The 27,370-nt window shown below is 41.2% G+C and overlaps 1 protein-coding gene across 3 annotated transcripts in view; it reads right to left on the reverse strand.

Moving 5' to 3' along the window:
* EBF1 (EBF transcription factor 1) overlaps nucleotides 1-27,370 on the reverse strand; it is a 263,841-nt gene that overhangs the window by 46,537 nt on the left and 189,934 nt on the right. For 2 of the 3 annotated variants that reach the window (XM_058815594.1, XM_058815593.1), the window contains exons 9-10: nucleotides 18,978-19,108; nucleotides 11,197-11,323 (exon numbers count right to left, since the gene is read on the reverse strand). In XM_058815594.1, coding sequence (XP_058671577.1) covers nucleotides 11,197-11,323; nucleotides 18,978-19,108 — 258 coding nt within the window. Of the gene's footprint in view, nucleotides 1-11,196; nucleotides 11,324-18,977; nucleotides 19,112-27,370 lie in introns of all 3 variants that reach the window. The other variant, XM_058815592.1, reaches the window with a different exon arrangement.

Raw genomic sequence — 27,370 nt, forward strand, 5'->3', positions numbered from 1 at the left:
AAATTCACTTTCCATAGCACACTCTGAGTTTTTCTCAGACAGGATTGTTTCAGCAAACTCCCTTGTTCAAACATTCACAGGGAGCAAAACACTACAGGGAAACTGAAGGAAATTCATTGCCAAAACACAAATGAATATTCATGGTCTACAGAAATACCCTTATTTCCCAGCTCTAATCAGCATGAACATCTGTGAAAAAAAAGTCTAATGGGGGAAATTGGAGAGGGGAGGGGGGTCATTTCCATCCTTTCCCTTAGGCCCCAATTTAAAGAGGGTTCATTTCTCTTTTTAACAGAACTTGCAAGCAATGAGGATGAGCAGTTTTGGTGAGGAAAGGAGGCGCAGGCTTGGCCTTATCTTTGGGAAATCTGAACTAAATTCTTCATCCTAGAACAAAAAAATATCTGGTTCAGGTTCTTGTTCCTGCCCCTGGCCAGCCAAACCTGTGCTGGAGCTCTCTATCAATAACACCCAGGGAAAATCCCAGGCAAATAGGTGAGGCATGACTCAGTCTCATCCTTTTAAACAACTGACATGCACAGTTTAATGCAGGATTTAAGGGAGTAAAAAGTACCTCAAAATTAAAAACCTGCACAAAAATAATATTATTGTTTTCAGTATGATGGTCACTTGAAGACCTGTTTTTTGGAACAGCAATGCCACGGCTATTTCTAGTAGCTGTGCACAACATGCCTGTGAAGTTCAGGGAGAATTCTTTTTGGAGTGGTGAAAATAGTCAGAGATCTACATTTGGAAAAAATATTTCCCCAGCAGAAGTAACCTTTCAATGTGAATTCATGGTCACTTCTGGCAGCAAAATCTTGCCTTTCATTTTTACAAATATAAGCTTGCTGCTGGAACTGCCTGAGCACACAAACAACGTATTTTTGTTCAATGAGTTGTAGCCTTCTACAGAAACTATCCTGAAAGCTGGGAATTGGGTATAAGATAGGAGAAAAAGAGGAGAACAAAAGAAAAAGGTGACAATAAGTAGATGTATTTCAGTAATTGCAATATTTGGGGTAATAGTTACTTTCTTACACAGCACCTGGCACGACGGGCACTGAGGGTGAAACCCTTCTCACCCAGCACCAGCCAAACAAGTTCTTATTTGAGAAGTTGTTCAGCGCCCATATGAAGGTAAAGGACAAAGTTTCCTGATGATTCCCCCACATCTTCAATGACATCTGACAGCACAGGGGGTATCAGACCCAGAGCTCCAAGAGGTTCACTACATTTGTATAAGATATAAGAGGGTCTCATAATGTTGAAAAGGCATAAAACCCACCCTGAAGATGCTGTAATGATAAAAAGGGACATCAAATTTCACAATTTTTCATAGGTGTCCCAATTTTGTTCTGTAATCTTCACAGATTTAAAATGGAAAGTTTAGCACCAATTTCTGTTTTAACAAATGTATTTTTACTAGATGGCTGTTACAATATCTTAAATGCCATATGTGTTTTCTGTCCCATGGGGTCCTAAAAAATGCCATATTTAGCTACTTGTGTGGTGTTTCTATCTGTGTTTTTTTGGTTGGGTTGTTTTAGATTTGCTGTTTGTGTGTGATTTGGATGGGTTTTTATTAACTCTCTGTCTGCTGGGTGTGGGTTTTCCTTTTTTTAACCACCAACGCTGGCACCTGGTGCTATCCAACAGCAGTTGAAGTCCACAACTCTTCAAGCATAGAGGTTAACCACAATTTATGGCAACAGGAAAAAGAAGAAAAATGATATTTGGGAGGGAAGGGAGATGACAGAAGTTAAAGACATTGAGAGATGAAAAAACAGTAGGTATGGCATGCAAATACCTTAGGGCAAACTGTGCAAGACTGCAGATCTTCATTAACAACTGCCCAAATGCAGACTCTATTGTGATACTGCCTGGATGGCTCACACTCATCTCCCTAAGGTATAAATTGCCATGAACTCCCTGGTCCTGGGCAGTCAAGTTTGGTGTGCAATGGAAGAAGTTCCTTCAAAATAGCTGTGCAAAAGCACAGCCTAATTTACATCGTGCTAATATGTTGGTGTTCTAATATATCAAATAACTTCTGTCCTACCTTGTGGAATAAAGATCTGCATATGCTTGGCTTGGCAGGATTAAGGCATGATGGTTTTATACTTCTTAATTAACTGCTCACAACAGACCAACAGGGCAAGATCCAATGGCAAAACTCCTTTCAGTGAAGGTTATACAGTTAGATGCAGACTTTAAACAATCAAGCTTGAGATTTTTTTTTTAAATGTACAACAAAATGTAGCAGTTTTAGCACCACAAGGTTGTCCCTCAGCAACAGCAGCGGCTGGGCAATGACAGTGACCTGCCAGGAGGTCCCGGGGAAGCTCATTGAGATTGCTGAAACTTTTGTGCAGATTGAATTTTCAAGGAAATTCTGCTTTCTCTAAGACATTAGCCAGCCATTATCATGAAATAAATGTGGCCCACTGCCACATGTCTCACAAAACTTAAAACACCGTGGGTACAGCTCCTTTCTGAGCTGGCTCCTGTGGTGTCACCAGCCCAGCAGCTCGGCAGCCCACAGGGCCTGCCTGCTCTGCAAAGTTTCATACAAAAGTGCTCAAAATAACTTCTAATAAAGGCAGGATGGACACTGTAACCTGTGCCAGGAGGCAGCTCTGCAGAGTTTTGGGGCAGCCTGAGAAGCTGCCAGGATTGAGTTTTGTCACAGTGTGATTAAACTGTTTCCAACATCTCTATCCAGTCACCAGGGCAGACCACATCACTTATGCACTTGATATCTTCATAACTAAGCAGAAGAGTCTGTGTGAGTTCTTGCAAGATAGCAGAAAAGTACAAAGAACTTCACACTCCATGCAATAAATTGCTCTTGCATCCACTGAGATGAAAGGCTACAAGTACAAGATTTTCCTTTTATCTATATATTAACAAAAAAAGCCTGAATCTGTAGACATGGGCTATATTGAGGCACATCTTCTCTGTAGTCACTGCTGTCAGAAGCTCTAACCAGGCTAGATAAGCACTGCTGGCTGTGTAGGGATGCTGGTACAAGCAGAAGGAGCGAGGCTGCCCCAGTCCTGCCTCAGGGGAACGATGCTGCACATCCCAGAGCTGGGCACTTGTGAAACAAAATGCCTCAGCAAAATGAGCCCTCACTAACGAGCACCTCAAAGGATTAGGCACATCTTAAGGAGACTCCTTGGCAGGCAGTGCTGTGTGAGAACATTCCTCAGGCAGCTGTGCACTAAATTCAGGTCCTGATGCCCTCTCCAGAGCCAGCGTGGGCACCTCTGAGAGCCCGGCCACAGCTTGGCCACTCTTCAACCACAGCAAATCCTGCCCACCATTCCAGCAGACACCAAAACATGCTGCACCCCACGAGAAGGGCAGGGAGGGTGAGTTAAGTACATGCATTCCCATGAGGAAGCCAGAATTCCCAGTCTATTAATCACGTCAGTGGCAACAAGTAGTTGAGGATTCTGCTTCCTGGAGCAGCAAAGAGACAGTGCCTTGTCCCTCTTCTTAGCACACAGCATCAAAATAGATTAATGTGATCAGTTCAGCCTCTGCTGCCACTCTAAACTGCCCATTTCTATGGTTTTTGTCTAACCTGGATACCCAGACATTAAAGACAGTGAAGCCCTCTGCAGAAACAAAGTACAATGCAGACTTTTTAGAAATTCATCTCAGGTCCCTGTTATATTGGGCTTTTTTTTTTTTTTTTTTTTTAAGGAGGGAATAATATCTCATCAAGTGACATGAGGATAAAAGGATAATAAAAAAGATTAACAATTTCAGTCTGGAATAAGAGTTTTGAAGCAAAGGTATGAAAATTTAAAGGTATTGGGGTGGGGATAAAGAAAAGAATTTAAAAGGCTTATTTTGTGAATCCAGAGGGTTAATTTATCATGAAGTCTGGAATTTAAAAAGCAAAAAATGGTTTATTGGCTCTGAAGGTCAGATAACAATGTTATATCATATTCAATGGGCTAAGGTTCCAAGGGTCTACGGGGTTGCATGACAATTGCAGGAATCTTTATAAAGTCTATTTTATACCTTTATTGTTAATAGCTTTCTAATCCTTTACCACAAATTTATAGTTTAGAAATGGCAACACATTTTAAAGATTAAAGGTATGTGACAAACAGTTCATGTCCTCTAATAATCAAATCACATAGTTTAGATTGGGGGCTTATCAGGCTTTTTCCTACTCCATGGTTTCATAGGTAGAAAATACTTTATATCCCTATTACATGAATGATGAATGGGACCATTGGTTATGGGCTGTTATTTGCTTGGCTGTAGTCAATATGTTTTCTTTGGACAGGGACTTCAGTGATTTATTTCTCTTTTGGCCTTATCACTTATTAACTCAGGGCAGACAGAAACAGCCAAGGTTGTGAATAAGGACTGGTGCCCATTTAGACTTCTAATATCAGAGAAAATATTCTTTTTAATGATCCAGCTACCCTTTGCTGCGTAGAGTCTGATTGCACTTCCCTCTAACTAGAAAATAAAGGTCATATTTCTTGGAGAGTGTATACATAAAATATGCAAAATAATATGTTTCCTTCACAGCCAGCTTTATTTTGACGGTTGCTGTAATTGCTTTCATTTTGAAGCTGTCCTACAGGTACCCTGCACACTTTCAGTGGGTGTTTTTTCCAGGGTGTTATGGTGCTACCAGTGTTTAAGAAATACCAAGGATATGAGGGTTCTGGTATTATTAGCATATAATAGGGATTTTCCAATTTACCTCCACCACGTCCTCCCTGCAATCAATTAAGATTTCTCCCATCTTTCTTTCCAGACTCTGCAAACCAAACCAACCACCCTAATATTGATAATATTCTACCCTGCTCTCTCCACACTTCACTCTACTGAGCATGTCCTTACAAGCTTCAAAACAAATATTTTGGTAACAACATTAACACCTCAAAACCACCACCAAAATAGTAAACACTGAAATTATTTCACTTAGAAAATCTTGTTCCAAAACAATTGCAGCCACTATTTTTTTCCCCCCCTCACAGTTTCCAGGCAGGGCAGGTGACTGACTCAGTTAATGGACTGGAACATTACAAAGGTTCAAGCTTAGCCTCAAACAGAGATTTCCTGAGAGCAGCTCTTGTCCTGAAGGGCAGGTAACACCCAGCTCACATCACTGATGGGGGCCTGGAGGGAGGGACTGCACCAGCCCCACCCTTGTTTTCCCTGCAGGCTCCTGGACCCAGCTGTGGTGCCATGAGTCCTTCAGGGACTGTGGCAAACACCTCTGGAGTCCCCATGGCTCCACTTGGGAAGGAACACTTGGCACAGTGAGATAAAATCTGCATTAGGATATTTTTTAAATAGTTGTTAGAACTTTTCTCTTTTTTTTTTGCTTGTTTCCAGAGGAATTAATTAAATTCCCTGGTAAAAGTTTAAGTTTACAAAGGTTTGTTTTCATTCATCCTCACTTGATTGTGCTCTAGAGAAAGGATTTACCATCTCATGTTCCTCAACCATAGAGCATCTCTGAGATGAGGAACAGATTTTCTATGGAGCATCCAAAGCACAGGGTAACCTGCAGCACAGGGCTCTCCTGCTCTTCAGAACAGACAGCTCTTACTTTAAACTTCTTATATTTCTTTGCACTGAAGGATTTCTTTTTCTGTTCTTCTCCAGCACTTTCTGACTATTTAACTTCAAGACATCTGATACCTTTTATTCTGCCACCACTATTAATATTTACTAGTGAAAGGCAGATAAAAACTGCTGTTAAAAACAAATGGCATTCATTTGCTAGCTACCAGATCTCATAGCTGGTCACTCTTCTGGAGAAGTGATGTGCTCTATATTTCATTTCAGCTTAATGATCCTCATATCTTTGAGATTGAAGAATTTTATAAACATATCAGGATAAAATGTGAGACAGCATCAGACATGCTGGATTTTTTCTTTTATTTTTATTGTTCTGTTGATGGTGGCCTTCTCTCCTGATTTATACTAATCAGTTATTTAAGTGCTCATGATTTAATAATAAACACACATGAATGAGGCATTGTAAAACTAATGAGGTTGTGGATTACTGATTTTAAGAATAACTGCCACTGGGTTTTAACATTTCCCAGGAACTAACAGCCACACAGCTATGGCCAAGGTTAGCTGGTGTAAGGGTCAAACTCCAGTCTGCAAGGATCAAGAAAAGCTCCAGTGGGGCTACAGGAACTTCTTGACAGCCAGTCTGTCTCTTATGACCACTTCTTTTTCCTTCCTTTTTTCTCTTTTTGTTAATGTTCTTTTCTCTAGTCTACAAACTCCAGAACTCTCCATTCTGAAAACTGACTTTTCATTGATTATGTACCTCTTGAACTTAGTTATTGGTGCTTTCTTGAAAAGAGAAAATTTTCCTAGCAAAGGAAATAACTGAAATTTATCAGGTTGGAAATTTAAGGGACTCAAGATCAGCTTTTAAATGGTTCCAATTCTGACCAGATCTCTCTATGTGACTCCAACCTCTGCTTCCAGGACCATGGACTGGAGTTTTAGATGGTAACAGATAGTTTTTATTCTCTTACTCTTGAAGGCATTTGACTTTAAAAAAAATGAAAATAAAACAATTCTCAGAAGACAACTACTCCTGTGCTTCTGTGAATAAAACCATCTAAAATTAAAAATCTGAAAATTAAATCACCTAAAACAGAGACTTTTGGAAATGCTACCCAAATAATCGGTGATCTGCAAGGCCCTTCCCCTTTGTACACAGACTCAAATATTTTCAGAAGAATTTTCCACGAGACCATTTCTTCTTTGTAGCAAACAGGGGAGTGAAAAGCTCCCTGAGAAGCCCTGTGACATTTCAGAGACGGACGCAGTTTCCCAGAAATTCTGTGAATATCCTGACCTCCACAGCACCAGGATTTCCACATCTCCCTACACACAGTGGCCTAACAGTGTAACACAAACACTGCTCACTCCTGGCAGTGTCCACTCTGTCCTGCTCAGCCTTTGCCACAGTTACCCTGCAGGACAGAGCTCAGCATGGGGGTTATTCCCAGCCCTGTGTGCCCACACTCATCCTCCATCCAGCCATTCCCATCAGCAGCACTTCCAAAGACACATCCCACCCCAGAGCTCACCACAAACCCCAAAAGGCCCATGGGGGACTTGCCTGCTCCTCTTGGAGCAAATTAAAATGGTCCCTAAATTCCAACCTGAATCCAAGCATGTAACCCATTGCCAAAAGGAGGAGCAGTGTTTGGGGTACTGCTCAGCCAAGAATCTGAATTAACCCGTGTTGCACACAACCTCAGTGACACAGCTCTGTACTTCTGGCCCCTAGGAAGTCCTTTGCTCTGTTTTGGGAAAAAAAAAAAAGCATAAAATCTTAAACTGAGCAGGTGGTAGAAGACACAGCATAATGCATCTTTATGGACCCTCCATATGTCCTTTCCAATATGCAGTGAGATAAATTCTCATCTCACTTACAGTCATGCAGCCCCACTCAAATCTTGCAGCTTAGTACCACTGCAAAAGTCATCTGTGAAATTCATGTTGTCCATGGTGCATCATTTTTTTAAAATTAAAACAAACCGAAAAAAATCTCAAAGGCCTGTCTGGGTATCACAAATTTGAGCCAACTTTCTTATTTAAGTCGACCATATATGCCCTGAGTCACCTTGCCAAACTACCTATGGATTTGTACCTTTAATCTCTTCCTTTATCTCAGTCTCTCCAGTCCTAAAATAATGGTAGTGACACCCACTTGACTCCCAAGTTGTGACACAAAGCTGAATTCATTCAGTGCTCTCCAGTGCCCCAGGAGACTTAGAGATGAGCAGTGCCACAGCATGTCTGGGTATTTCTATTTGTAATATGGATTTTTAATATTATTCCAAAATGAACACACATTCAAGGTGTATTCAGATTTCTGTGTTTCTGATAACATTCTCTCAGGAATGTCAAAGCTTAAAATCTAAGAAATAATTGCTCTCTAAGTGCATGCTAATGGCTCGCTCTGCTGATGGAAAATAAAAAACTCATGTTTTCTTGTAAGCACAGGGTGACACTGGTTTATTTCTTTCAGAAACACTCACAAAAGCCAGGATTTTTCTGTATATATGTGACCTTGATTCCTAGATGGCACATGGGCTACTTAGAGATCATGTTACTAAGTTATTTGCAGTTAAAGAGGAAAAAAAGGCTAAAATTAATGGGTCACTGGGTATTTTCTTCTGAGAACTTAACTACTTAACAGTAAGAAAAAACCAGTTTACAGCCAGGTGGCTTGAGGGGATATTTTGTTGAACACTGATTAAAAATAATTTCTTCTAAATGAGACCTGACCACAAAATGGGACCATTAACGAGCAGGGACATTCTCACCAGAAAGGAAACTACGCTTGATCAACTCCTGCACCGCCCACAAACCCCAGGTCTCGTTCTCTCCCTCTCACACACCCTCTCTTTTGCTTCTCCCCCCTGCTTTTGCTGCTCTCCCCTTTTCTTGTTCCTAATAGCAGGGTAAATAAGCAGCAAGTGATGCTGAAATGTTTTCGGCCAAAAACAGAGGCCAAACTCCTCTGAGAAAACATTTGGCCTCTGTGGTTTTGTAATATGTTCCAGAACACTGAGTTCACTGAAGAACATTGTGAAAAACTCCCATCGGCTGGAGTGATGCTGGGGAATGTTACTGTATCCCAACTTCCAATTGGTCCATTTCCTGCAGGCCTTGTTAAAAAAAAAAAAAAAAAAAGGAAAAGGAAAAAAAAAAGAAAGAAAATAGTGCTATGTGGGAGTTAAAACAAGTTCTCATGGGAAAAATGAATGGCAAGAAATTCTAGCTTTAAAAGAAACAGCTAATCTGCTAGTTTGATTGTTCTTCAAAACTTACAATGAACCAATAATCCTAATTAAAACCACTTGGCCTAGTTCTCTAAAGCATCATAGCTTTTTCTATGCTTCGTTTGTACACACCATAGACTATTAGTTTTTTTCTAGTGCTCACTAACAAAGTGCTGACTTTGTTGGGATGGCTGAGCTAATTTCGTGAACTCAGTGTGAAACCTTAGCTAAACAAAATTGTGGTAATTTTCCTTAATTTGTAAAAGTGATTGGAGTGCAAACAAAATTTTCCTCTTGGGTCAATCCTATAATTTTCAATTAACTAAAACTAATCGGCAGGCATGTACTGAACCTGCATTTTGTTTAAAGGGCTGGAAGGCACTTCTGAAGGTCAGGATGCATTAATTGTTTTTATTTTAGTTTCATTTAGTCCTTTTTAAAAAGCTACATTTAATTTCAGGCTGGGTCTAAAAGGAAAATGCAAATTGTGTGAGGTAGGATTTCAGTCACAACACCTTTTCTGTATCTATTGTACCTCTGTAAGTGACTGCATGAGAGAATGGACTGGATCACCTTTGATTTTATCATTATTGTTTAGTATTTCATAACTTCCATTTACTGGATGAAAAATACTGTGTTTTAAACACCAACCAGAAAATGCATACATGGAAATACTCTCCCTACTGGGACACTTTATTTCCACATTCAGCCATCTGCTTCTGGGCAGACAAGCTAAACTGCTGCCCTCCTTTTCACTGGAAAAGCTAATTAATGATGATCTGAAAAGCAACCCCAAAATGGGTTCAGCCCATTTTTACATTTAAAGTCATCAAAAATTTCTTTGCAAAGTTAAGGGGAGCAGATTTGCCCTTTTTTTTTCCCTTCCATATCCACACCTGCCATTTCACCAGCCCCAGGGGCAGCCACCCCAGTGGGGTGACAACAGGCAGGAGAGCACAACCTCCTGAAAGGGAAAGGATTCCCCTCAAACAGCCCAAAGCTCTGGGCAACACCCTCCTGTCATGGTTCAACCATCAATTTGACCTTTGCTATTCCTTTTCTTCCAACACATTCAAAACTCTAATTAATTTTTTTATATGGTGTGTTATTGTCCAATATATGGATTTCCCACGCATTGCTGAAATGATAATGCTCCCAAATAAACACACACAGCTTCCACAAGTGCCTGCTGCTCATCCAGCAGGGCAATATGTGAGAATTTTAAGAGTCAGTTTAAAGAAACCCAGTGAATAATCTCATCTAGGGGAGAGGGTATTTGAAAAAGACAAGAAATAATATAAGGCACCTTTGTTCAACTTGCTTAGTATTAACAAAATTCAAATGAGAGTTTCCTGCCCAGCTGGAGCACAGAATTCTCTACTCTGCCTCAAGTCCCTGTGTGTACACTGAGAGTTGGAGCAATGTGTGAGCCCAGTGGAACTCAGAATGCCTTAGTCACAAGTATTTATGATATATCCTAAAGTTCCAAGGGCAATTGAGGATGAGGAAATGATTTGTACTGGGTTGTGCTGAAGCACAGTTCAGGCAAACAGCTCCAGCACAGTCCTTTCTGTAGATGTGAACAACAACAAGTGCATTAAAAGCACATCAAGACCAGGGCAAAGCTGCTAATTCCTGTAGCACACACCCTCAGAGGAACCAACGACACACATCCTTTTTAAAAAGTTAGGCTGCTACTTGATTTACTTCCCAGGCCATTCTTATAACTACTGAGAGTGGTTTGACACTGGCAGCACCTGCAGTGTTCCAGAGTGGGGGTTTTTGGTTAGTTTTTTTGAGGCCAAATCACTCAACTTAGTGGTGTCCAGTGTGGGAGACCACCCCAAAGCACACTGCAAGGTGCTGTGTCTGCAGCACTGACTCGGCTGAGAGCTACTTGGGCTCCCTGGAAGCCAGAGACAAGTGAGTTATGGTGAGATGGGCTGGCAAACAGGCTTGGAACCCTTGCAACACCTGCAGGACAGCATGAGATGGTGAAATTTAGCAGGATCCTTCTCAAGGCAGGTTTGTGTGTCTGGCTCCTTGTGCTTGCACACTTTCTTTGTTTGGTAAGAACTGGAGTATCTGTTTCCCTCCTTCCTCTCCCCTCCTGGGTAAAGAGATGTCCTATTGTGGGGACAAACAAGCAAACAAAAATCCCACACTGGTGTGCTTTCAGATTCATCCCTACAGCCCCCCAGCTCTGACTCCAACCTCAACTGGTACCTTCAGTGATGTCTCAGCCAAAATAACACAGCACAGCTTTTAATGACAAGAGCAGAAGCCCTAGCAAGGGTGATATATTGCCTGCCCTATTTTTCCCCCCTTACATTTAAAGCATCCATTTAAAGCATCCATTTTTCCCCCCTTACATTTAAAGCATCCATACCTGTGTAAATGAATCTTCCAGGCGTTCCCTTGCAAAACTGCTTAGACTTGTAGGACAATGTGACTTCTACAACCCCTGGGATGTGTCGGGGAGGCGTCTGTACACGGATGGCATGTGGAGTAATCAGCTAGAGAAAACATTGGGGAGGGAGAAGAAAGAGAAAAAAAGCACTGTTAGATGCTGAACACTTCTTTAATAACACTTTCCTCTCAGATCTCAGTAAATAAGCTTGAAACATGTAATTAACCTGTCAGTGTTTGAACACAATCTTGATGTAACACACACAAAAGGCAGTGACCACAATATTTACAGGCATTCTTGTAACAGCATTATTCCTGTTTTCATACACAGCAGGCACTTGCTTCCTAGTACAACATCAGCATGGTGTAATGCAATAACTGCAGCCTACAGCAGCAGGACACCCACATTTGCTCAGATGAATTCTGAGGTCATGACAGTGTCCAACAAATCAGATCCATAAATGACACATGATTACATGTGTGAACATGGCACAGCACAAGTCCAAGGTTTTAAATACTCCAGTCCCCAGCTGACATCTGTGCACTGGCAGAGCACCCTGTGCTACTGTTTTAATTTTCTGTTCATTTTGTGAAGGTGTAACTGATTCCTGTAGAAATGCAAATCTTGGCTTCCAAAGGATGCTGGATCTTTCCTTCAAAATTATGAGAGCACTCAAAAATTATGTACCAAAGAAAACCATCTAACCATCACTTCCAGTCTGCCTTCACTGCAATGACTGACACACTTCTGAGAGGGCTTCTTCAGGCGTGGATTTACCCAGAAATCAATAAATAACTTTGACTTTCTTTTTATTGGGGCAGGGGATTCTGATGCTCTTGGCACAAAAAGTTGGGCTGGGTCAGTGCTGCACTTTCCAGGCTCTAGACTATTTTTGGTTTTTCAGGATTCTGGGCTGGATTTAAAATGTGGTCCCTCAAATGAGTAGCAGAGCTATCTAGGAGTTCACTAATTCATAGCAAGGTTAACTCAAATCTCTGCTGCTCTTAGAAGCTACAGCATTGCCTTCCCCATCACCAAAATGTCCTCTTCTCACTCATTGCGCTCCCTTAGGAAAAAACAGTAACAAGAGGTCTAGAGAAAAGATGACAGGATTGTGTCCAACAACCAAGATACAGCTCTGACACATGGATAATCCTTCTCTGCACATTAATGCCCCTCCAGAGAGGCAAATAAAACCAAGACCAACCAAAACCAAATAACCTGGCTTGACAGGTTATGAGCAAAGTGTGAGCACCCCATGCAGTTAAGTGCTCTATACTCTTGGTCAAATCATGTCCTGGATTAAGGAATAAATTTAAATAGATTTTTTTTTTAAATAAAAAGCTTATTTTGTTGTTATTTTTACTAGGAACCAAATGTTTCAGCACTGTAGTAAGGCCCTACCAAAAAAACCCCAGACTTTGATCCAGTTCTTTGTTTAGGGCATGGGACTAAAAAAGAGCACAGAAGGAGAGCAATATCTGTCTGAGAGCCATCTGTGCTACAGAGGGAAATGGCACACACAGTAGGGAGCTCTCCATATTTAAAATAAGAAAATTAATATTAAATCAAGTTGAACGTTAAAACCAAAACTACCAGCATCAAATGCTCCAAAAGTTATTCAGATCCATAGAAGTCAGAAGCCACATGTCATTTTAGAAATTATCATGTAGGGGTTGATGTCTTCTTGTTTGGGTGCTCCAAAAGTATGTTTGCAGGCTCTGCTTTGGAATCATGTGGTTTAGAAACTCACTTGCTTTTTAAAAGAAACCTGCCTTTTTTTCTAAATTGCTCACTCTACCAATTTGGGAAAAAAACTAAAAATTAAAACAAAAACTAAAACCAAACCCCAAACTTCTATGGAATGCTTTTACTTAAACTGAGTTGTCTTGCAGTTGAGCTGACCAAAGCTTAAAAGTCCAGGCCAGTTCTCTCCATGCCCTAAAAAGCCAGCAGAGGCAGAAGGCAGTGCCAAGCAGCAATTGATTTCTAGTGCTTCAGACACCTCTCACATTGGGATGAGCCATCCCTGGAAGCTCTGACCCTTCCCCACTGAACCAACATGACAAGCTTAGACCATTTGCTCAACTGTAAGCAGCCAAACATAACTGAGATAAATCCCATCCTCGAGTGGTTCTGGTTAACTGGATGGACTGGGAAGATGAGAAAAAAATTTTGGCATTTTTGGGAAAAAATATTTGTAAAAACAGCCAAGGATTTTAGTAGTAAAGGTTAACATGCTCATCTTACTACACCAGCATGAGCCTTGCATCCCTCACCCCCATTCTGGCATGAGCTCTACAGGCAGCTTCTGGTTGTATCTTTGAATTTCCCAGCATTTACTGGTCTGTCACCACTTTAATGTTCTTTAAACATAATTTGTGGCATTTTCCAATACTCATCTTCCCTGGTTCCCAAGAAACGTCTGACCTATTTATGGTCCATTGTTACAGAGAGCTGGGGAGAGTTAAGCAAGTTTCCTGGTTTGTTCTCCACAAACAGTTTGGTTTTCCTTTGTGCTCTGAAGTAAATAAGTTTAACTGTGTTTAAAACCACAAATATACAATAATGTCGCCCACACATTCCCAAAGGGTGAACATTATGTCTGAAGTCCTATGGTTTAGGACATTCAGGATGTATTTTATTCCTCTTTTCCCTACAACTAAAGCTTGGGAGGTATACCAGGAGAATACATGTTCCTTTTCCTTTTGCTTTTCCTCCATGACATCTGTCATTAACCACTGTCAGGGATTTGGTGCTGGGCCTTTGTTCTGGGTCAGCTCTCAGGTCTCCTGCACACAGAAGGAACTCTGGGCAGCTTGGTTACACACCAGGAGTTCCCTAGATTGCTGTCAGAGCAGGAGATTGGCTTTAAGGGACAAAAAATGTTCCCTTGCACATCAAAACCTATCACCTTGGGTCTCAGATTCTGGTTCCACAGCTCTGCCAGGATCTGCTATGGACTGGGAGCAGCTCTCCAAATCGTCCTGACTCTGGTTTGCAATCCAGGTGACCCAATTGGTGCTGTACATCTCTGGGCAGTCCAAGCCCATCCACAGCAAAAGCAGATCTGCCCCTGCCTTCCATAACTCCAGAATTATGGGATGCTTTTCTGTCAGCTTGGGGCCTGATGTGGGGAACCTACTCCACCTTTTGTCCTTTCACACTGACATAGCCTGTTCCTTCTTCAGGGTACAATCTGCCTCATTAACATGCAAAGCCTCTGGAAGAGGTGAGCTATTACACCCAGGGATATTAAAAGTAAAGACACCACTTCTGGATGCCTCTGAGCCCCAAAGAGGGGGAGACTGGTAAAGAGCTTTGGGGAAGCATCATGACATGTTCACCCTGATGTTTTTAGGCTTCTGCCCTTGCCCAATGACAACCACAAGACCCTGAGGCAGAGGAGCTCCCTGTGTGACCCAGCAGGGCCAGTTATGAACCCTCACCTCAGCTGGGAGCTCTTGGTGGATGAATAGACTCCAAAAGAACAACATGCCAAGAACCAAGAATCCCTAAATTTGAGTTATGCCCCTTTCTGAATTTATTTTTTAAATATAAATCTTGAGCAAGGCATTAACCTGTGATTTGGACATGAACCCAGCAGACAAAATTCCCAGATCCATCTTCCTCCTCCGTTCCAGCATTTAACAAATTGAGAAACTGAGCTGGACATAAAATTAGTAACTGGACCTTTCTCCCCAGGGATTTTCAAGTGATTTGGCCTGATACTTAGCAACTGCATTTGCTGTTTGGTATAAATTCTTACATGTCAGCTGGGAAATACAGTGGGGTTGCACTAAAACCTGAGCTAGGGATCTTTTGAATGGCGGGTGGTGCCTGGCCTTCAAAATCCAAAACACATTTGGGCTGAGTGTGTACAACAAGCCTCTTTCTGTGGTTTTCAAATATATTCTAGGCATTCTTGTGTGATACAGCATCATTTCACACTCTTCAGAGTGCCAGGTTACTTTCTTTTTTTAAAAGTGACATTTTATAAGGAGATGTCATTAATCTGAGTCACTAGTTTATTTTTGCATGCTTGAGCTCTGGTTTGTGGTTAGGGAAATGGTGACAATCAGTCATAAATTTGACTTTGACTCTGTGTGAAGAGGACCATTAGAACAGGAATGAAGAAAAATCCCACCAACTGAAGGTAATGACAGCTTTCAGTGAGAACAGAACCCTTAGGGTACCTATATTTTAAAAAACAACCAATGACTTTGCATGCCTCAATTCTGGGCATCCAGATGCTGCTTAATAAGCCTTGGTTTGCAAAAAGAGGGTGCCTACTCATTTTTTAAAAATGAGTCAGAGCTCCAAAATAAGCACTCAAAGCCAGAGACTTCCAAAATCAATAACAAACATAAAAAGCAAAATAACAAACTGTGTCACAGAATTTGATTCAGCAGCAGTAAAAAAAAATATATATATATACACAAAAAAGCCACCAAACCAAAAAAATCATCCTCTGTTTTTGTGCTGTACAAAGGTAAAAAAAAAAAAAAAAAAAAAAAAAAGATGTTTCAGTGCTTCATCTTTTCTTAATATAAAAGAAAAAGAAGTTGTTTCCAGCTGACTCTGTACAGCTGCAGGAATGTTCTTGGCAGGAAAATGTTTGAAGAAATAGTTCATTTTAAGCAAATATTGTGGAATATTTATAAGAAACTAATTTTGTCTTCACAATCATATATTTGCCCTGCAAGTTGACTCTCAGAGTCTGAGCACCCCAACGGGAGAGAGAAGCAAGAAGGGTTCTTATCAGCAGGGCCGATTTGGAATATCTGTGACCACGTAGGGACCCAGAACTGGTGAAGCCCCCCAGTTCCAGCTCTGTGTGAGTGTGCACGGCACAGACAGGCAGCAGAGCCTGTCTGGCACACAGAACGTTTGCTGGGAGGCTCTGAGCACACCCAGCATGTGCACACGATAGAGCAGCGCTGTTTGCTTGGCGGTTACGAAAGTCCCTTGGAAAGAAAAAGGCATTAGACAGCCCATTCTGCTGTATTCTAAAAATACCAAGGGCTTTTAAAGTCATTTTTCTAAAGTAATATGGGAGGTAAGGATTAATTGAACCTACTGGCTTAGGGTATCTGCATTTGTGCTCAAAATTAATGTGACAAATTAAGTTTTTATTTAGTTCTCCCTGTCTGAGAAAGGTTGCAATTATGTTAGAGTGTTTACAGCTAAAATATATGTTTAAATAATAAATATGTGTTTCAGAAACCATTTTAAAACTCCTTTTTTAACACAGTCAACTCCATTTCAAGCACATAAATATTTCAATTACAAAACTTGAATACATGTAAAATAAATTAAAAATATATTATTTACATTTCAAATTATTTATAACATGCTGCTTGACAGCAACAAATTCACTCTTAAAAGGGAGTTGTTTGGGGTTTTTTGACTCTTAACTTTACTTCTGAATTAGGGTAAGATTTATATTTTAAATATCCATGCAGCTCAGGTATTTACATGGATTTTCCTATAATAAAGTCTGAGTAATATAGGACCTTTATGATAATTACCTTCACAGCACCTCTCCAAAGAAGGTGACTAATCTTATTACTGTTTTAGAGAAAGGGAATTGAACTTTAAGTAGATTATACGATTTGCCCAAGGTCCCATGCAAAGTCTGTAGCAAAATGATGCTTAATTTCAATATTAGACTTCATCCCCCAAACCACCTGCAATTATAGCTGAAACTGAAGCTGGAAAAATCCACATGAAAATGCTCTGCAAGACTCATTCTTTTTCTTTAGTCTCTGCCTATCTGGTTTTGTTTGGGATTTTCTGAAGCCCAGTTAAAATTATGTTTTGTTTGGATCCATGAAACAGCAGGATGAACTTTAAAATTTGTCCAGAATTCAATGACAAAATAACCTGGCTGAGTTTGCTCATAACTGGGCCTTACTGGCAACTCAGGATGAGCCTGCTCCAGTTTTGTAATGGACTCAGATTCAGAGGTTTGACAGTTCAATCTTATACTCTATTAAAGTAAAACAAAAATGTTCTTCTTGGGTACTGAAAATTCCTTAGACATTTTTAGAAATGGGAAGGCAAATGAAAGAACTTATTTTGTACTTCATAGGTGGCTTGTATGTGTAACTTGAATTATTTATAGATCACTATTATTTAGGGATCACTCAGCTCATGCATTTCTGCACTTGTTTACCGTGTTTGTCTGCTTCGTTTAGAAAGAATGTTCTTTTCTCCTATATGATTTTTGACTGCTCTCATAGGTTATGAAATGAGAAGCAGTTCTGTAAGAGGGAGGCAGTGAAAGAGTTGCAGCCCATTGCAGCATTCCCAGACAACAGACTGGCTTCAGTCCGGACCTCCTCTAACATTATTAATTCCATGGCAAGGCCTTGCAAACATCAGCAACAATGTTTTGACCAGCACTCAGTCTCCTGAGATTAGAAATTGACAATTAATGGCTTCCACTGATAAATAGAATCAAGATTTATAATGAAAGATCCAATTCTGCAGCACCAGAATCGGAGCAGTTTCCTCCCAGCCCCTTCACCTTTCCCTGCTAAACGTCTGCAGCCATAATGGCTTCAATAGTAACACACAAAATGCTTACACTGGGCCCAGGGGGCACTTTCATGATCACATAAGGGCTTCAGAATAGGGCTCATTTACCATCTCTCCTTTTCTGGAATGCCCTTTCATCCACACTTGTTCTCAAGTGGAAGGATGAGAGAGAGAGAGAGAGAGAATAGTGAAGGACATTAGAGAATACTCTTCACATGGAAAAAATGCTGCCATATGTGCCATGGAATCAGTAGGGGGAATGTGCTGGATATAAATTAGGCTGTGGGGTTGATTTAAGATTTACAGGATGTAAGGTAAAGCATCAGAAAACCCTCTCGCCATTGGGAAGTGTTGCATAGGTATCTCAGGGAGGCTGGGGTTTTTTTTCAGTATTAAAATAATGAAAATTACAATTTCTTATTAAACCTCAAAAATGCTTTTGGAAAGCCCTAAGTTCAAAATATAAACCTTTCCTTGGAGCTGTCTCCCTGTGCCAGTGGGGGAACTCTGCCATGGTTTCTACAGCCCTGGCCATGGCCATTGGGGTTAAAACCTGCCTGGGTTTTAACTTTCCACAGATTTTTGGGGAATATCAGGCTCCACCATTAATTATGTCCTGGGAAAAGACAGGATTTAAGGAGCTGGGAGGAATAACAACAGCAAAAAAAAAAAAGGATAAGAAATAAGGAAAGGGTTCCTGTGAAACTGCAGGGGCCCTTGCTAGGTATGAGGAGTCCGCTGTGGATACAACATGGTGCATTTGTTTGCTGCTATGAAAATAATATTTACAGCAAGTATCCAGGCTTTAGGGATATGCTGTTCAGAGGTGCTGAATTCTGCAATCTCCACCTCACTGAGCTGCAGGTACCAGCAGCCAGCTTCTGTGGAAAGCGGGATCACATAAATGTTTGTTTCCTGTGGGCCCTTAGCTATTGTAGTGCTAAACACAGAATTATTCACACAGGCCTTTATCCTCCCCTTTCCATGGAATAAAACCCACTGAGCTAAATTCTGGGCCAGCACAAGAAGATGCAAATCCCCCTGGCTATAATGGGTTCCTGCCACAGGTAAATTTGACTAATTATTTTCATAAAACAGAGCAAGGCAAGGATTCGTGTATCGACATTTGTTGCTGATTTAGGATGTGGCCCAGAGAAAGGACAGGCTGGCTACAAGGAGACAAAGCTGTGAGACATTAGCTATGAGACAACACCTACCTCACTCCAAACCAGCATGGTGCCGAATATGACCTGTAACCCATCAAAGAAATTGTCTCCTATGATGATGACAGTGGCACCTCCTGTAGTCCATCCTTCACTTGGACTGATGGCTTTGATACATGGTGTAGCTGCTTTTCAACACACATGAAAAAGAGAAGTATTCTGCTGTTAGAACTGGATTTTAATGATAGAAGACGTGAGAAAAATAAAATAAAAGGAGCTTTCATTTCCCCCTCTTACTAACATAAAGATTTCAGCAATCACATTCTTTGTTGTACATATGCATGACCTCAAATTCTATCTTTGGAAGCATTTTTTTTTTCCCTTAATTAATTTCTGTTTGGTTTTATTATCTGCATTGAAAAAAAAGATTTTTTTTTTTAATTCTACATTAGCAAAAAAATCACAGCATGATGGGCAGAGACCAATTGGAAATCAGGACACATCCCTTTTTTTTATTGTATATGAAATGCACAAGACCTAAGTTAATAAAACAATCTCCAGTAAGCTTGCTTTATTATCCATCAGAACCCAAACTCACCAAGGAAACTCCCATAAATATTATGGAAAATATTGGCAAAATAAAAAAGGGTGTAACCCTCAGCATTTCTCTAACTGTTCTGCAATCAGATCCAGGTTGTTCAGTATTAAACCATGCTGCCCTGATTAATGCTTTGACTACTACAAAAAAAAACCAACACCCCATAACCAAAAGCCACAGCTGCCATCCAGTCATTCCAGTTGTATTGCATCTACAGGATAAACAAAATGTGTGTGCAACACATTTTGCCATATCCATGGAATCTCACAGCCACTTTCTTGGCGTTGTGTCTACTCAGAGCCTCTGAGAGGATGTTGAAAACTCAAGTGCTGCTTAGATCTTGGGCTAAGATTGTCTGGTTTGAGACTTTTTAGGCAGAAGCAGCTCAAATATTGGTGGGCTGGGGCATTATAAACATTCATATATTGATTCTCCTCCTCTGCAGCACAGGGGCACCTTGGAACTTATCAGTGCTGAAGCAAGAGAAATAACATTACTGTAAAAATGGGTAGAAAGCCCGGGATAACTCCACTCCTGCTCCTCCACAATGCTGTGGAGCCTCAGGGTGGTCACACAGGTTGATGGAAAGAAGCAACTTCACCCAAGATGCCACCAACTTTTCCTTGCATGAGATGAGAGTATGTCATTGGTAATATTAGATAACATTTTGAGTAAAGCAGGTACCTCAACAATTTCATTACTCATGGAAAACAAGTTCAAGGAGCAGCATAACTCCACCAGCCAACCTCAGTGCTGGAAAGAATGATTCTTTCCTGTGGATATGATGCCAGAGGGAAGAGGCTGCACTGCAAACTCAGGAATGGGTGCCACTGCCCAAATTTAGGGTTGGTGCCATTTGGCTGTGAATTGCTACTTGATGGAAAGGCTGATTGAGCTGTTAATTTGGTTTGTAACTTCGATTATTTGATGATGTACTCAAGGAAGAGAACTCAGGCACTTCCTCAGGTAAGGACTTAGTAGGAAGATGGGGATATTAAAACCACTGTGTGTTAGCACCATCCAGCATAAAACCCTTACCCTCATGAGTTACTCAGCCTGGCAATGTAGTGAGTTACTTAATGAGGCACAGCCCCTGTCCTAAATTCTTCTAATTGTACAGACAGGAAATTAATTCATTCACAGAAGCCTAACTCAAAATGCTCCAGACATAAAGTGCTAAAGAGACCCAGTGCATCTTGATGATTCCTCAGTGAAGTTCTGGTTGGTTGGAGCTGATTGCGAGAGCCAGTGTGGCTGCTGGGAAGCTCCTTCCCCCCAGCCCCTGGGCAGGGAGGGTGGGTGGGGAGCTGGGAAGAGGAGGGAGCTGGAAAAGGAGCAGTTGAGTCACCCTGAGCAGTGTTTCTGTGAGCACTGCCCCAGCCTCACACCACTGGTGGTGGCAGGCACAGATGGGGAGCAAACCGACCCCAGCCCTACCTACAAAAGGTTGCAAGTGTCAGAACAAACTTTTCCACTACTTAAACTGATGGGGATGCCAGCTCCAGGGAAAAACACAAACAGGCAGCAAAAAAAATCATTACCCTACTCCAAACTTGGCAGAGTACAGCCATTAACTTTTACATGAGCTAACAAAAGAAACATCCTGACATTACCGTCACGAAAACGTAGCACGCGCACAGAAGTAACTTCAATATGTTTAATTTGGATTCAAATTACTTGCATAAAACTGTGCATAAAAACCACTGAGATGTCCAAAAGCAAATGCTTTTCCTTCAGCCAAGCTCACAGCAACAGATTTACAGTGAAAGCAGCTTTTCAAAATGCCATCTAACCCTTTCACAGAATCAAACTTTTTCATAAATAAAAATTAAAGTCACTCCCAAATTACACCCTTTCCAGTATTCCCAGTTGATTGTGGACACATACCCCCCACAATAAAACCCAGAGATAATCAGTTTCCCATGTGTCAGAGAATGAGCTACTTTTCTTAAAGACTACAAGCAACATTTTTTTTCCTAAATACCAGTGAATAAAAACTATTTGAGACCATAAGCCATTAACAGAAAACATATGCAGGCTTTGCTGAAAGGGTTGTCAAGCACTGGAAGCGGCTGCCCAGGGAAGTCACCATCCCTGGAGGTATTTAAAAGCCATGTAGATGTGGCACTTGGGGACATGGTTCAGTGGTGGGCTTGGCAGTGCTGGGTTTACAGTTGGACTCAATCTTAGAGGTTTTTTCCAACATAAATGACTCTACAATTGAAAATTATAGATTTAAGTAATCTTTAAAGTGAATGCAAGATACTCTTGTGCAGTTACCGGACCCCACAAAAAAAGTTATTGCTGTTTATGTTGTGATGCTCTTTGTGTTCCCTGTGTTGCACTCAGAGATTCAAGTTGCTGCCCTGTCTGTGATGCCTCATGTATTTGATTGTAATATTTTATAAATCTATTTGCTTCATATCAAACACATGTCGAGTCCCATCCATGGGAGCCAGGGGGACTGAGGCAGACACTCAGGGCTCTGTGCTGAGCTGGGGCTGTGAGTGGGACACCTCTCACCTGGAAAGCCACTGTGACCAACAGCACATGGCACTTTATTTAAATATGTAAAAATTGTGCTGAATCAGTGCCTCATCAAACCTGCTGGCAATACCCCAGGACATCTCTGAGGATAAAAAGTCAGGACTTGGTGGTTTAGTCCCCAGGGCAGGATGGTGCCCTTTGCAGGCCCAGCCTGAGAAGGAGCAAGAGCACTGTGCATTCCCAAAATATTTCATTATTTCCCATGTCACAAAAACCAGAGGGACTCCCCAGCTTTCCCCACACAACCTCTCTTATTTTAAGTGTCTGTAAAGGTTGGAAGGGTTGCAGGAGTTGCTGCCCAGCCAGGGAAGTGGCTCTGAAGGGCTGCATCCCAAGGAAGACGTGCTGAGGGAGGCATCCAGACTGCTACCTGTTTTTGAGGGCACAAACCATGTTTATACAATGACATATTTGCAATAACCAGTGTTATTCAGGACACTGGTCTGTCTAAAACTTTGTCCTTCCCAGGCCCTTTGCTTGGAGCACCAAGGAGGATGGAATTGGGTCCCATTGGCAGCATCACCACAGGTAACACTGGCAGGGGGCAAGGCAATGACCTCAGGGCTATTTCTGCCCCTGGTACAAATGTCTGGCCAGCTCAGGCCCTCAGCTCTTCATACTTCTGCTCTTAATCACTTGGCAACTTTCAAAGCACTGTCTGGAAGGTGTTTACTTCTGTGCAGCCCTAGGAAAACAGAGCTAGGCAGAATAATCTTTTCACTGGAGGTCTTGATTTTTCTACATTTTGTTTTGGTCAGAAGATAAACCAAAATACAGACTTTTCTTTTTTTTTTTTTTCAGAATGCCGTGTTCCAGAATCTCTACCTAGAATTAACTATAACACTTTTCAATACCTCCAAGAAAAACAAAATGTTTTGTTTCAAAATATTATCACTTCTCATGCCCTTCTGTAACCCCAAAGCATAATTTCTCAAACGGTGTTTTTAAAACAAATAGAAAAAAAGGTTACATAAAATTTAACTTTTTCTGTAGAAAAAGTGTTTTTAGGCCAAGTCTGAAGCTTCACTGATAAAAAAATACAGTGAAGGGCTTTAGACCAGTCCTAATCAAGGCAGTGAAGCGTACATGATTGATAACATGAACAGATTTTAGGTCCAGGGAAGAATTATAACAAAAAAAAAAGAAAGAATAATTGCTCATTCCTACATATATGAACTTTTCTCTTGTTGTTGTTGAATGAACAGCTGGAAGCCAACTACAATAAGAACCAAAGAGTTTGGCAGCCCAGCTATCAGACAGGATTTTCAGACTCTTTGGTGTGAGTCACATTCATTGTGTTTTCTCAGAAGAGCTGGGCTGAGGGAAAACCAAACATCCCCCTACAGCTGCAGCAGGACCTGCAGCTCCTCCCTGAAGGTGGTGTGGCCACATCCTCCTCCTGCTGAAATGGCCTAAGGGTTGGGAGCCTCAGTGAGCTGCTCTCCTTCTTTGCACAACACCAGGGCAAGTCAGAGCCCACCCGTGACAATCCCACCGTGCTGCTCCCAAGGGCCAGGCTCACAGACAGAGGAGGCAGAGGAAATTCTGTTCTGCCATCCCAAACTTACTGAGGCCATTGGGAATCTACCACTGGCTTCAAAGCTAAGGGCTCTATCAAGAAACATTTAGGATTTATGAGCAAAAACCTTAGTGGCTCCAAGGAAAACAACGTTCTTATGAAATCTTCATTTTTCTCAATGTACACATTGTTAAAATCTTATCACCCCCCATACAAAGGATGGCAGGTACCCACTCCAGCACATGGGGAGCAAAAAAAGGAAAAGTTTTTTGTTGTGCGCTGCAGTGTGTTCCTGTGTTCCCACACTTCCCAGCTACTGATACACAGGGATTTTTCTTCCCTCAAACTGTGACAATAAAATGATTACCCCGCCACAGTTTAGCATAATGGTTCAGAAACGCTCGTGGCATATTGCAGAGTTAAAGTGGAAATTATTAGGTAGCTCTTCTTTGTTATAATAATGATCACTCCACAAATAAAAGCTCTTCTCCCAAAGGTACTGCAAGGCACAAAATGCTAATTCTGAAGATTATGTGTGCGCTTTTATTAAATATTACTCTGCCCTGTCTGTTTGAGGGCTTCACTGCTCTGATTGTTTTATGAGTGCCATGTTAATGTCAGCCCCATCTTGCTAGCAGCAGGCACACATTTTAGCTTTTGTATGAGAGTTGATCAAAGGCCACGTGCTGAGGGAATTGCTGAGAAAACACGGACAAGCGATAAAAATCTAACAGATTAATTGGTTTAAATTTCATTTCAGGGCGTTGAACTTTGGCTCAGGACACAAGTACTACACTACCAGTCAGGGCCTAATTACCACATTTCCAATTTGCCTCTGAACAATGCTTGGCAGGGAGAATAATAACAGTACTAATAATACTAATAACAATAATAACACTAATAACAATAATAATAACTAAACAACAGCAACAACGTCTCCTCTTAGCTTCTTGTACACATTTAACAACCAACTTTGTGTGCAGGCAATTTCAGGAGGAAATTCCTCTCCCCCACCACCACCCACCTGCCTGCTGAGCATTTCTACCTGCCTCAAACAGCACCTGATGACAGAAGAAATAACAGACAGCCTCAGGAGCATCTGAATTTACAGAATCAATAATCTACCAACTCCAGCCCCTCACAAACACACACTGGACGTTTCATACTCTTAATTAGGGACCTGCATTTCTAAACAGAGATAGCTTTTTATCCTCCAACAGAAATGATCTGTTCCACTGATAGAAAACAGAGGCCGGAGGGAAAAAAACATATTTACCGCAAAGTTTATGGGTGGCCTTGGAATAAGGGTTAATTGAGCTTAGAGGTAAATGTTCACTGAGGTGAATTAGTGGGATGCACAGCTATCAGCAGGGCTCTGGGACTGCTCCTATTTAGCTTCTGAAATGTATTTGCTCTATGATTAATATCCAGTTTGTGCTGGTGACTGTAAGAATGACCTTGCCTGCAGTTTTTATCGTGAAGTGTGGTTTCATCCTCTATTATTCCATAGATGAGGCTCTGACAACAGTTGCTGCATCACAACAGGAGTTTAAATGATAGGGCACATGCTTTTATTTTTCTTCTCTCTAAGAGTATTGTGACACGCAAGGAGAGTTGCATAAAGGCAGTTAAAACTGGGAATTAAGAGGAACAGGGAATTTATGTCTCATCTTAGAGGAAGTACTGAAAATATCTGGAATTTAATTTAATTTTCCTTTTTTTTTTCCTTGGGTAAAACCTAATTCCAGGCTAAATAAATAAATGAGCCACAGATTAACCCACAGTTTATGGGTCTGATCCTGCAACCCGTTAAATGCTTTCACCAAACGACTGACTTTTCAGAATATCAACACAAATCAGTTTTAAGCACTCAAAACCATAACTTATGGAAGTTGTGATTCAACAAAGCACTCAAGTGCTTAAAAACCCTACTGAAGAAGTTGCAGGATAAGGAACTCCATTTTTTAAGATAGTTGGGTCCTGTGAAAAGCTCCCAAGAGCTGGGCAGTGGATACAGAACTGGGGCTCCCATTTCACAACAGCCTTGGATCACTTGTGGACCTCCCTGTGCAGGGCAGGGCATATCCAGCCTCACACAAGGACCAGCAGCACAGCCAACACAGCAACACCAACACCTTGGCCTCAGGACTCAGCACTAATTTTGGGAATTTTTGTCCAATTTAAAAGAATAAACCAAATATTTTTGAGGGGTTGAGCAGGCTGTTTTGTGGAGTAGGGAGGGAAATTGTTTGCGATTTGGGTGGTTTCGTTTTGCCCTAAATAATATCCTCTTTCCTGAAAAGTGGGAATTGTCAGGCTGCTGACTACTCTGAGCATGCTGAAAGCCTGAACCCTAAAAATTCTGTCTGCCCAGGCAGTGGTGCCATTCCAGGCTGGTGTGTGGGGCATTGCTGGGGCTGGCATCCAGCACAGGCAGCTGAAAGCAACTGAAGATTATGAAACCAGCCTGGATGGGGAAAAGTCCTCAGGACCAGCCCAAAGGACACTTCAGGGAGAGGGAATGTGGCAGAGCTTTTATGTATTTAACTGGAGCATTAAATCTTCACTCTTAAGCTAAACAATGTGTTTGCTGCTTATCTGGGTGAAGTGATGATCTTCCTGCCTTCCTCTTGCGTCTCGAGCCAGCTCCGTGTCCCATTCTCTGCTGACAATGAGCAGCTGCTGTGCAGGAAACAGGGCAGCAGAGGTTTCCCCCTGGAGCAGATAACTCCTGCAGCTTTGTGCGACACAGGCACGAGGATGTGATGCCCAGCTCCTCGATATTTGGGGGTTTTAGCATATGCAAGCCTTAAAGATTACAGCACCCTGCCAAAAATGGCAACCTCCTCCCGGTCCTTCATGACATCTGCACTGGGTGAAATCACTGAACCAAAAATACACGCGCCGTGCAATCCCTCCAGGTTGGGGAAGGGAAAGGAAGGGATGGAAGGTTGCATTTTTTCTGGTTTCCAGTAGTGAAATTAAAGGTCTTGGCTGTGATTTTCTGCTGAACGTTTTGGATGCACGGCTCCCATTAATGGGAAATAAAAATGTAAATTACCTGGGATAATATTCCACCTACAATCAATACTTAAGCCAGTGTTTCTCTTTTATCCTTGCTGATGCCTCAGCTAGCAAAGTTACATTTCATGGAGTCCTCTGTGTTTCTCTTTCGTTAATGATTTCCAAAGCTCTCAGTTGTTGATCAGTGCCTGAAAAATGACTGCATGGAAAAAGGAGGCAATCCAGAATAATGAGAGACCTGTTACAAAAAAAAATCTGCTCTGTATTTTACTTACAACATTTCCATAAAATGATAATTTAGTTATCTCTGTATGATTGCAAGAAATGTATTTTCATTCATTCTCTTAAACCCTTTCACATCACAGAGGAAGTTCTGGGAGTTTCTTTGCTTATTTGGGTTATTTTTTTGTTTTACTTTAGGAGCTACCTCCTACTTTCCAAAAATTAATAAAACAGTCAGAGTCCTTAGTATCTCCCTGCAAGTCAGTAAAACTTGACCTCCAAAGAAAGGTCTGTCATGTCTGTTTGGCAAATAATAAATTCCCCAAGAAAAATGCAATGTTACAAACCCACTTAAAATTATGTTAAATTAAATAGATAGTTCAACCTAAACATTTATATATATAAACAGTACATGTTTTCCTCTTCTTGAGAAATAGATCTGCATTCTCTCTAAATGTATATATTTCAAGAAGCCTAATTTATTGTCAATTTTTTTGATGTGCTGCTCTGATTTTTTTATTCCTAGGAAATTTTGGG

The sequence above is a fragment of the Ammospiza caudacuta genome, chromosome 16 (genome assembly GCF_027887145.1).
Source record: "Ammospiza caudacuta isolate bAmmCau1 chromosome 16, bAmmCau1.pri, whole genome shotgun sequence".
NCBI lineage: Eukaryota > Metazoa > Chordata > Aves > Passeriformes > Passerellidae > Ammospiza > Ammospiza caudacuta.